The sequence below is a fragment of the Falco peregrinus genome, chromosome 2, assembly GCF_023634155.1.
Source record: "Falco peregrinus isolate bFalPer1 chromosome 2, bFalPer1.pri, whole genome shotgun sequence".
NCBI lineage: Eukaryota > Metazoa > Chordata > Aves > Falconiformes > Falconidae > Falco > Falco peregrinus.
In genome coordinates, this window is record NC_073722.1 from 61,622,149 (window position 1) to 61,634,937 (window position 12,789).

Here is a 12,789-nt window from a genome sequence, read left to right on the forward strand (position 1 = left end):
AAGACAGCAAACTAATGTAGTGATCCATGGTTTTTAAAGCTTCTTTTATGTCTTTATCCAGCTGCCTCTTTATTGACGGTCACGTTATTGAAAATATGAAAGTCTGGGATAGAAGATCCAAAGGAGGCCTGCCAATTCCAGGATTAAGAAAATATTTATATTATTATGGACTTAACAGAGCAGTCTAATTCTAAAAGGAACAGACACAAGACTAGAAGTCTAAAAGACAAATTACCTTTCCAATTAATACAATGAGTCAGTATACAGATCTCACAAGGGAAAAAGTGCATTCCCACTCACATGATGTGGGAAAAACAAGGTACACAGAGAAAGATAACTTGATTTAAAACAAAACAAAACCAAACCCAAATAAAAATAATTTTGAAAACCCACTACAACCAAAACAGAAGTAAAGCATATATTGAAAACAGGCATATGCATGAAAATCAAGTTTCAAAAGTTAAAAAGCATTCAAAATAGAAGGGCCCTAATGCTAAGGGATATATAAAATAAAGAAAATAGGATCAAAACCATAAAAGACAAAATACTAAATCCTGAGTCAGAGGCCAGAGGAGTTCTTTCATTTCCTTAAACGACCTTTGGATTATGACCATTGGCTCCATCAGTGTTCATGCTTTATGTCATGAATTTGGAAGCATCTCCCCAGATGGATCACGCTTTCCTTCACTTCCCTTTACATTGCCTGTTAGTATTCTGAATCAGATGTTTTGGTTACAAAATGAGAAGCACCACCAGTTTGATCTACTAAAACAGATCTTGTGCTTACATGGTAGTCATTCACCTCAGAAGGGTCATTATGCTCCTGGGCTCACTGTAGATTAGATAGAACCAGCAAACATTGAATTAGCTATTGTTTAAATGGTCAGCTATCCTACAGATGCTTACTACCACACAGGCATAGCGTTTTGAGATGATAAATATATGACATGTTTTAACAGCTTCACTTGGTTCAAATGACACTTCCAATGGGATGACCAAGGATTAAGAACAGAGAGATGGATGAGGACCAAAAGCAATTTTCTGTTTTTTCAAGAGAATGTACATTAATATATCAGTATGAGAACTATGACTCACATTACAGAATTGAGACAACAGATCTGAGTAGCAAACAGATGAAAGTGGTTACTATAACACAAAATTAAGAAGGCATTAATGTTATCCAAGTTTCAGTACATTAGTTAGGTAACTAAGTTAGAAGCTTATGCACATGAAGAATAAATGGTGAATGAAGACTGTGGATCTAGTCTAATGGGGTTCTGGGAAATTCCTTTGACTATGTCCATGGTGGCTAGATAGTACTAAATAGTAAAAATCTCATCCCGTAAGTAGTGATGCCCAAAAGGAAAAAACAAACAGGAGAAAACAAACAATGCAAACTTCACCCAAATAAACAGAAAACGGAAACTGCACTCCAAGGTTTTAGTTCTAGTCTTCTGTCACAAACAAGCTACTTGAAAATACACAGTGGCATACCATCATCTAGATAATAGTTCATTATGTTGCCAATACAATAATTGCAACCCACTCTAACAAAATAGGATTTTTATGGATCATGTTGCGATTTTACTGTGCGACCTATTCCAGGCTCAAAGAGAAGGGGGCAAATTGTGATAATTTTCTGATATTTTGAAATTCTGCCAAAAGGATGTAGGGGGTGTCTACTGCTTCACTAGAGTAACACTGTTGGGCCAAACACATTTTTAATACAAAGAAATTTTGCATACAAAATAAAATTAGGGAAAGAGAAGGGCACAGAAGACATCATGACTGTGGTGTGTCCCTGCGCTGAATCTGTCAAAGTTGGTTCAGCTCCTTGCCCTAAGCAATGTACACCTAACGCTTGTGGGGCAAGTAGAAATAGCCAGTGCCTTGGATCACCCTGGCTTAGTTTTTTCTTACCCCTCCAGAATGTCCCTGTTGGTGCAAGATGAGGTTCAACCTGGCATGTTAATTCCAAAATCTATCTATGTGGGAGGCATTTCCAGGGCAATCACAATACATGAAATATTTTATTTATTCACATTCACATATTCCAATGAAGTAACAGATAGGTGCAACTAACAGAAAATGAAGTAACTATTGATATGATTCTGTTTCAGTATGAAAAATTTTGCCCTCCAAAGTTTTTCACTTTAAATGAAGAATTTTTGACTGTTTCAAAATAGTAACATTTCACTTTGAAAACTTTGGTGCAACATTTCACAATTTGAAATTTCATCTCTTAACCTGTACTTTGATAGATTCCCATCTCACTGACAGCCCTCCCAGAGAGCTGGCACCCCGAAAATACTGAGCACCCTGAAGCTCAGAAGTGAGGCTTCCAACTCCAAGCTCTAGAAAGGGGAGAGGTTTGGGTTTTGTTGTTGTTGGGTTTGGTTTTTTTTTTTTTTTTCCTGGGGGGGGGGGGGGAGGAAGGGCTTCAACTTGCTTGAGCCTTAACACATGGAGACCATATTGGGGTCCTAAGGGTGAACAAGCCTGAATTACCTAAGTTTCCAGGTTCTTAGTTTCATGGGGTGAGCCAAAGCTCCCAAGTCCACAGCCAAATGCATGTGTCCCAGATCTTTTGAGATGTGCTGGCTCAGTGAGGGCTATGAGAGCTGCAGGACATTGGCTGTGGACCCAGGAACCAAGAGGGAGCTCTGGGTAGCTATGGCTAAGTCTCCAGATTGAAGAACTGACTTAGGACTGTGGAGGTCAGAAATCTCCAAGTCTCCAATTTCACTGCTGACTTGGAGGAAGGACAGTTCTCAGACCCCCAGTAATCTCCTTTGTAGACGGCCAGGAAAACAGGCAAGTTTTCATCAGAACCCTGCTGATGCTTTCACAGAACTTCAATGACAACAATAGCCTTCTGTGAATCATTTTGGTCTGGTAAACAAGAACATGTCAATTTAAAACTATTTAATTGAAAAGTTCCTGGTAAGGAAAAATAAAACTACAAGAGCTGAAGAACGGAAGGAAGGTGGAGTCCAACAGAAACACCCCAAAAGAAGGAAAATAGTAGCTCTACAAGCTGATAAGCCTGTGAGAAAGAAATCAGGCATCCAAATCAATGAACAAGAAAAAGGAAATACTGCTCAGGGAATAAAAGAGCAGCCAAACTCTTCCAATATAACAAGACAAAGTCTAGTATTCACATTTATACAGTGGGAATGAGCCAAACTAAACCCATGATGTGGGGGAGGAGGGAATCCAAGACCCAAAGAGCAATTCTGGCTATTTGATTCACTGAAGTTACACATCAATATTTTTTTCTTTTGAGCGGGAGTTAGCTTTATTTCATTAATAATAAAATTACCTTGAAACCCACCCAAATCAAAGTCAGCTCTGAATCTCCTCCAGTCCTAAAGAGACATACTAAGTGCCTTAAATGATAAACAAGATGAGCAAACTGAGGCTCAGATGGGCAATCCCCAGCTGGATCATCAGGCAGTCAGGTTAGCTATGAAAATATAATCTATGAGTGAGTTGTAAATGTTGTTTGGATCAAGTTTCTGGTCGATACTGTAATGAGGGTGTAGTTCTGATGTCCAGTCAAATACAGCTAAAGTTTAAAAGTCCACAGTTCTCTGAGGTAGCTTAGGGGGGAAAAATACCTTTGTGTTTAAATTTAATTAAACAGGTGTCATGAATGCATAATAACTGTGATTTGCAAGACCTTTTGACCATTTTCTGACCAAATATTTCGAGAATAATGGCTGTTAAGAGATTTTGTTTAAATCTAAATTCACTTTAATCAGTATGTCTCTTGATGACTCTAATTCAAAGCACATATTTTAGGGGCAAATTCCAAACTCAGATTTTAAATCCAGTCCCACATCATCTAGATATTGTCTACAGTTCCTGTTTTAATTTCATCCACCTCCAGTCTTGAATGGCAAACCACAGAACACTTTTCAGCATAGTATATTACAAAGCTCATTTGCATTAAATGTATCATTTTTGCTCAAAGTTCCACAGCACAGAGATGGAATAAATGGAACCCAAATAAAACTAAATTGTATTCTAAATAAAGACGATTTATTAACAAGAAAAAATCTACAATGCACAAGATCAGAGTCAAAAGTGTCCAGAATTAGTGTAGATGTTTTAAGATGTTTTAATGCATCATTTTGAGTATAAGCAGTCAAGTAGAAGGACATGTTTGAAGTCATTAAATGTCACTGACCCCAGAATAGGTTAAACATTTCCTAACCATGATGTAAAGTGAGAAAACAGTTATGGAATCAGAAAGCTCCAACTGAGCTGTAAGGTGCACTAAGGTGTATACTTGGAGGAAGGAACAGAAACAACCTTTACGCAACACTTGAAAAGCAGAAAATCAGCTTGGCACTTAAGAGGTTGCAGTAATGTGTCTACTGTTGACCCAAAACACCAAGAAAAGGCAAGGGCCATGCCAGCCTCATCTCCTCTACCTTTCCTAAGTAGCAAACTAAAGTTTAGCCAAGTGCTAGGACCAGTACAGCAAAGTGTCTGTGGCAGTCCATGCCCTGGCTTGTAGGGGAAACAACCAGCCCACATCCCCAGGTGGCTCCTGATACTGCCTCAGGACTGCTGCCACCTTTCTGCATCACTGAAGTTAAATCAAACCCAAAGGATTTGTAGTCTAAATATGGAGAACTTAACTATAATATCGCCTCTTATCTCAGCAGCAATGGTAGAAATGCCAGCTTAGCTTAAAAAACAGCGGTGATCCAGCAACCCAGAACATGTAGATGGAGAGTAAAGATCAGGCGTGCTGGGTTCTATTTTGCCATTGACTTAGATGAGCACCTGGACAAATACTTTGCCATTTACATGTGTCATCTATAAAGTGGATGTTAATTATATAGGTATCCTGGTGGAAAACTGACACATACTATAAAACTTTTTGAATGAAAAGCAAGAACTATGGAAAGGAAAATAGACTGAAAACAAAAGGAAACAACTCATTTACACATGCTGGAAATTTGTTTTGGAAAGTAATACATCTGGTAGAAAGATTTTGTCGTTATCATGAGAAATGGCAGTGTATCTTAAATTCTGCCCAAGAAAGGGATCATTGAAAAGAAATGCCTTACCAGAACATCACAACAATGAAAGCACTCAAGCAACTCAAGTCATTCCAACTATTGCGTTAACAAGAGGTACGGAGCCAAATTAATTTCTGGGCTAACTCCACCGAAGACAGCTGTTACACCAGGGATAGATCTGATATACTTTTTATTATAAGAAGGCCATTCAGTAGGTCTGCTGCCAATATACAAAGACAAATGATATGGGACAGTGGTAAATAAAGTAACTGGTTAACAACAGTGCATGAAGTGCCCCTGTGAAGTAAATATATCTTCAGAGCTCTTTAAGTGTCAGCCTGTCCATGGCCAGACATATCTCTACACCTGTTAACAAGATGTGCTCCTAGTCTCTGCGGAAGTATTGCTTATTCATCTTTATGACTGCTATGAGCACTTTGTCAGATTTCAGGTTTTGAGAGTTATTCTAAACTATCTTGCTGCCCAATCCATACTCACAGCACAGAGTGGGTTTACTGATTTTTAAAAGATTATTGGAGTTATATATAATTCTGTTTAACTATGATTGACTGCTAGCAACTCTTAAATGTACTCAGATTACAGCCTTCATACATAGGATAGCATTTACTTTGTGAAAATACCATTACTGCATACGCATGCACATATAAGCACACATCATGCATGCACTCTGCATTCTATCTATACTATAATGATACAACAATAGCGTTCAGTACATAAAATAGTGTGTTAGGAACTCATCTATCTAGAAGGTCCAGGGAAGGTCCAAATGGTCTAAGGAATACCATTTCAAGAACAATGAAGAATAGCAGTTTTGTCTAACAGACAACTCTCAAGAGATCTGGTTTCTATTTCTGCTGTTGGCTTGCTACTTTTACTTGGTAAGGAGAAATAGCAGTTTGTTTCTTCAGAACTAGACGTAAAAGTACCAGGCCTTTTGGTGAAAGACTAGGCAAGGTGTCACTAGCAAAATTATGTAGTTATGTCAACAGCATGTGAAAGAACAGGATTATCAAGCAGATGGATACACACAGTCTGTTGGGAAAGAACCAGAATGGCTTTTGCAGCAGGAAATCCTGCTGAAGCCCTGTGATACTGTCATGAAGCATGTGGGTAAAGGTGACCCAGAGAACATAACATATTTTTGATAAGCTTTTGATAATTGAAGGTTATTAGAGAAACTAAGTTGTCATGTTAGTGTAGGAAAGGTCCATTTACAGACAAAGCTGGTTAAAGGACAGGAAGCAACGACTAGGGCTTAATGGTCTCTTGTCAGGATGGAAAAGAATCAACAGTCAAGTCCTACAAAATCTAGTGCTAGGACTGGTTTTATTCAGCTTTCTCAGCGACCTGAAGAAAAGAATAAAGTAAAATTTTCAAATGTTTGGATGATCATAAGCTGTCTTAGATAGCCAAATGCTTTATCTGTTGCACAAAAACTCCAGAAGAGCCCTGCAAAACAGATTGTGTGGGCAAAAGTGACACAGAAGAGCTTCAACACAGACATAATGTACCTATAGGAAAAACAACCTAAACCATATCTGCACATCCACAGACTCAGAACTGGTAGTTACCACACAGGAAAGAGGTCTTGGGATCATTGTTGACTTTTCTCTGAAAGTATCAGAATCTGGTGGATTGTGATCAAGACTTACGGTGAAGGCATGGACAAGGTGAACATGGAACTGTTATTCACCAAACCTGTGAAGCTAGAAGCAGGGAGTACTGCATGAAACTATTAAGAACTTCTTAACAGATAGAAGAAAGTTGTTGGTTTTTTGTATAACCATGATCTTCTGGAACCTGATTCCATGCAGGCTGTAGAGGCAGACGGTGTCAGCAGGTTTAGAAAGAGCTTTGGCAAACTCATAGAGAGAGGTTCATAAACAGACATGAACTGAACTAGGAAGGGCTGAACCCTAATACAACTGTGGATGCTCAGAGGTTGCAGAACGTGGCCAGGTTTATATGCTCTCCTTCCGTCACCTCAGACACACAGTAGGGACCTGAATGAACTACTGGTCCAGCTGGTATGGAATTGCTTTCTGTCTTTTTAGCGACTGTTATGTTTTATAACATTTATTTTAATACCTATGAACCATCACTCACTACAGTTCTATTTAAATTGAAATAAAAAACAACTGCTAAGTTCTAATGGATGTCATGTGATACAGACATTTTTTATTCCCTTTTGAAGGAAAAGATTTCAGATATCATTAAGTTAATTAATTTTCTAAGTATGGGATTTATCTTGAATTTCCATTTGGCTGGGTTTGCAAATCAAGGAAAGTGCCAGTTTTCTCTCAGAACAAAACTGGAGTCAGGAATGTGACACCAGAGACTACCACACGATACGGTGAGACTATCTCTATATTCACATAGCTTTCCCTCACTTGATTTAACGTTACTGGCATTGGACATCATTAAACATTAAACTCCAAATTACAAAAAACAAATTCAGTAAAAACAAAACCCCCCAAAACCCCAAAACTGTACTGGTGGCTAATTTTAAGCCAAGTTTTGGGGTTTTTTTTTAGCAAACCAATCAAAGATACCAATTCTGTTAGGTAACTGTAGATACGCTGACTTGTCTGCGTATCTAGGAGTAACTGGAGAGATGAAGTACTTCAATAATGACTCATGTTGAATGCCCTGGATTTTCTACATTCATGTAAGAAATTTTAAAGGATTTTTGTATCATTTGTACCTTTAAATCTTCTTCTAAACTTCTTTATTATATTATTTGTAATGTAAGGGAATGTCTGGAACCAAGACTGCAGAATCACCTCACACTGAGTAAGATTTTCAGCATCTTCAGTGATCAGAACAGTGTCTTCTCACAGCTGTCAGACACAGAAATGGGTTTTACATATGCATAGCAATATTTTAAGGGTTTGCTTATAGAAAAGCTAACAGATAAGCTTCCATTGCCTGCAACAGGGACTTGCATGAGCCTTCCACTCACAGTAATTACAACCGTTTATATTCAGGATTTTTTCTACCCTTATAAATTTGTTTTCACTGTTTTCTGTGCTTTCAGCATTCTTCAGCTAATGGTCAGAAGCATCTGTTCAGGCAAGTTTCACTGACAGTTTCCTACCTGCAGTAGGATACATTCTTACAATTCTGAGATTCTTCCTTCCCACAGAGGCAGGTAACAGATTTTGAAACCAGGTGAGAGGAAAGGCAGTTGTTATAAATGCCCTGGGTTTGTAATATATTTGCAGCTTAACACCTAAAGGCCCAAGAAGTCAGAAGAGGCCCCAATCTCAAATTCATGTCAACATGCTAAATACTGAAAATAAACAAACAGGCACAAATCAAACATGAGTAAATTCTTAATCATGGTGTTTGGGTTAATAAATAAATGAATACATACGAAAAGATATCCCACCTCAACTTATATTGCTTTGGTTCATTTTGTATGAGTAAATTCTTTATGTGTCAAAACTGAGTCTTCTTTTTTAGAGCAAGATGGCAATTTTGTTAACAGATCCAGGCCTCATGCTTAGAAAGGATTATTACATTGGCCAAGCGTCGGCAGGCAAACCCTGAACAAATTCATCACCAGGTCTGAAACACTGGGGTAAACTAAAGGCAACCAAAAAGCGGGTAACACACCTCTCATGTTGGATACCTGCAACCCACGAGCGGCCCCCGCCTTCACAGGAGGGGCTGAATAACGAGCAGATAAAATGCCCGACAAATCCCCAGCCCCCACGGCAACCCAGCGGCCTCACCTCCCGGCGTGCGCGGGCAGATTTCACAGCAAACTGGCTGGGAAAAGCCCCGCAGCCGCTACCCAGCTCGCAGAGGACGGCTGCGCACCGCCCCTCCCGAGGGCTGCGGCGGGGGCCCGCGTCGGGCCGGAGCAGCCGCCGCAGCGGGGATGCTGCGCGGCCCGGGGCCCCTGGCGGCCTCTCCCCGCCGCCGCCGCCGCCCGCCCGGCGGGACCCACCTTGGGCATCCGGATGTGCTCCATGGCGGCGGCGCCCGGCCGAGCTCCGCAGGCACCTCCCGCCGCCGGCGGAGGGGCAGCCCAACGCACCTGGCCTCTCGCCTCGCTTCTCCTGCCAGCCCTACTTTAAAAAATAAAATAAAGTGAAATAATTAATATATCTGTGTTTTATTTTTCCTCGCGTTTTCCGGCGCAGGCAGGTAGGGAGAGGGGAGCGTTCATCGCAGCGGATACCGCGCCCCCGCCGGGCAGCGGGCAGGCCGGCGGCTGGCCCCACCCCCGGCAGCTGCCATGCTGCCCCGCCGGCGGGATGCGCCGCGCCCGCCCCGGCCCCGGCCGCCGCGGCGGGGACCCCGGCCCTCGGGGCGGCTCGGTCCCGCCGGGCACCCGGGGCACAGCTCGGAGGTGGCTTGGCCGCCGGCTGCTGGCTCATCCGAGATCACCTCGCTCTGCCCGTCCTTTCCGCGAAGATAACGTCGGAAGCATCAAAGGCAGCTCTGTCCGAGATCGCCTCCCCCGGGTTGGTTTTTTTTGTTCCCTGGCGCGGCATGTGCAATAAAAGACAAAAGCCGCACTTACTGAAACGGAGGCGCTGATTTTGTTTATCTCAAGCCCTGTGTGTCTTGTTTTTCTGTAATTCGTGATTTTGCTGCATGCCGGGATTTGCACAAGAGGAGATTTTTTGTAACACGCAATTTTCAGTCTTGGGCCTGAAATTCCTTGTCCCGCCTTTTGCTTTACCCGGTCCAAGAGATGTGTTACCTCTTGGAGCAGAAAGGAACACCGCAGCACCGGTTTCCCCAGCTTACCTGTGCAAAAGATGAAGAACAGGTATCTAGCCATCTTCAACTCACTATCATATTCTGAGCAAAAAGAGAATGTTTTCAGTGTTTATGCCAATGTGCAAATGATCAGAGCTGCTAAGACGTTATTTCAGATGAGCCATAGTCTTTGAGGCTTGTAAAATTGTGTTGATGAACACTTTCCAGCAATTCTTCACAAATGGGGACTAGCCTTGTCAAGGGGTAGAAACAAATGAGACCTGTTGAACCACACAAAGGCCACTGCAAGAGTGTTCTGCTCCAGAACTGTAGAAGCTTGCTACATTTCCTTCTCTTGCCTGCAAAGAACAGATCAAGCTTACTTTGTTTTGTGAAAGATAAAACATGGGCTGAAAATAACACAGGGTTACCAAAAATGTGAGTGCATTTTAACTTTGGTTAGAAGAGACAGAAGCTGTACTGGTCATGAGTGGAATATACATCATCCTCAGATTTGACCATTCTGCCTCCTTCTTCTGTTTTGGCCCGTTTCTTCCCTCTTTTCTCTCAGAGTTCCACTGCTGTTACTGAGCAGCAAGGGCTGGTATGACCATAATCTGAGGCACCACCAACTGGATGAAAATTCTTCTCTTGGAATTTTTAAGCATTCCATTTCACTCTGTCCACTCAGATCTGAAATAAGGGTTGGAAATAACATTTTCTGTTTGAAAATTCACTGAATAGCATCCATAAAGGTGCATAAATCGCATAAAGTGTGGACTTGACAAGACTCTTGACCAGTGGCATATTTTGCTCTCTATTTTAGGCCAGAGCTATCAGAATAAATTAAGAATTAACCAACCATGAAATATGTTTCCTTTGTAGTTAGGGCTGATGTGATTCAACTGCATACATTATCATATTTTGGCATTGGCTACTGCCAGTTAAGTTCGAAGAAAGCACGGTTATCCTTTTAGTGCCCAAAGATACTTTTTCTCTGGTACATCTTGTCATTCATTACAGGCAAGTTCAAGTCCTAGTGTTGATAGCAAGAAGACTTTCAGACGTAAGTGAGCCTCTGCTTCACATTCATCAATAGCTGGCAAAAGTAAGACATTGCTCAGAGGAGACTGTTCATGTAGCAATCCGTTGCTCAACAGCCTGTCAGAGTTTTTGACCTGCCTGGGGCTAGTAAAATTATTAATGGGTGAGTGAGCTCTAAAGAGAACTTGCATTTAGATAAAAGTTATGCCTACTGCGATTGTCAGGGAAAGCTGCAGTAAGCGCAACCTTCTAAAAATTCACTAACAATTTTCATTTGCTTTTCATGCTTGTGGAAACTGCTGTATTAACAATCCCAGGGATGAATTCCTCTGTCCACAGTAGAGGTACAGAGAGGGTAACCACAAAAAATGACACTCTGTAGTCTACTGTTCTGACTTAACCAAGATGTAGGGGCAGGAAAATTAAACTACCATGGCTACATAGGTTTTGACCTATCTGCTGCAACTGCCAACAAAGTTCTAGACTAACATCACATGAAGAAGGCCAGTCACTGATGGCTAGAATACCAGTGTGTTTATTTCCTATATCCATAAGTAGTAGAGTCACCTTTCAGCCTCATCCAGTAAAACCTGAAAGCACTCATTTCACTTCCAATATGTAAAAAAATTCTGTTATATTCTATAAACTCACCTGAATGCTCAGACCTTTGCATGTTATGACCTAGCTGGCCTGGCCTGGAATCATCATGTTAGACCTGGAAGGCTGTATAGATTTATTTGTGTTTTACAACTATATTTTACTAGCTTAAAGGTGGTTTTCTGTAGGCTGCATTTTAGTATAATACAAACTCAAAGAATAAATGTATGTACTTGTATTAATACTTATTTTAAAATGTAGGCTACAGATGGTCATTCAGCTTTATAGACATATTAATTACTATCATGTAGGGAAGAAACCAACTGGAAATTGGTGGTGTAACAGCTTTGTTGCTGGGACAACTATAGCCAATGTGACAGAATCCTCCACCTGAAGAATCTGGTATGTGGAATGACATGAAGGTTGGGGTCAGCCCATGTTACTGTGGGCTAAAGGCTGACAGTACTGGTTTGAGTGCAGCCCTGGATTTATGGATAAGGAATGGAGAAAAAAATACCCGCTTGGCATCTCACTGAGGAAATGCTTCTGAACACCTTGTTGGCGAGAAGTGGTTTGTGGGCAACATCACTTCCTCCTGCAATTCAGCATACAGGTCTCCATACATTTTTTGCTAAAATCAACAAACAAACCAACCAAAGTTATGTCAAAGTCAACCAACTTTTTAATCAGTCTTCTTCTAATGGAAATATCCAGTAAGATCCATGGCAAAATAGACTTTTTTATATTAGAAAACAGGGAAACAATACTGGTTTTTACTGCAAAGTAAATACATTAGTGCATTTTTGAAAATAATGTATCTACACCAGTAATACACTAAAGAATCATATGACTCAAACTGGTAATTATGGATTAATGATTACAACACATCATAACAATATGCATTTTAGATACATTATAAATATAAATATATATTTATATACATTATAAACATATTATATACATATCCACTTTGTAGTTTGAAATTTATTTTCTTCCACCATTTTCATAGTGCTGCTCTACTGTTTTAACCCCTTCATTACGTGACAAAGTTATAATTTCTTATTTCCTTTTGTCAGGGTTTTTCATGCCACTTGTCAAATGATTAATTCTTCAGGAACATGCTAGTGGAGGATACTATCACAGCCTTTTGAAATACACTGACCAAAACCCCATAAATTCATGTTTGTTTATTTAAGGACTTTGAACACTAATGTCAATGGGAGTGGCAGAACCTCCTAGCAGAATTTGTTAAAGGACTTGTATGACCTAATATGGACCAACTTCTCACCTTTTTTAATATCCCAATACACGAGAACCCTAGGAAGACCCAAAATACAAAGATGTTGCTGAAAAACAAGAAGTCTTTTGAAGAAGA

At 40.5% G+C, this 12,789-nt stretch overlaps 1 protein-coding gene across 5 annotated transcripts in view; it reads right to left on the bottom strand.

Moving 5' to 3' along the window:
* The window catches only part of MTMR7 (myotubularin related protein 7), a 50,248-nt gene extending 39,684 nt beyond the window's left edge, over nt 1-10,564 (bottom strand). For 2 of the 5 annotated variants that reach the window (XM_055796903.1, XM_055796900.1), the window contains exon 1: nt 9,013-10,563. In XM_055796903.1, coding sequence (XP_055652878.1) covers nt 9,013-9,036 — 24 coding nt within the window. In that variant the 5' untranslated portion in view covers nt 9,037-10,563. Of the gene's footprint in view, nt 1-8,794; nt 8,922-9,012 lie in introns of those variants that run through there. The other 3 variants (XM_055796902.1, XM_055796901.1, XM_027789975.2) reach the window with 3 other exon arrangements.
* Nucleotides 10,565-12,789: the final 2,225 nt, after the last annotated feature.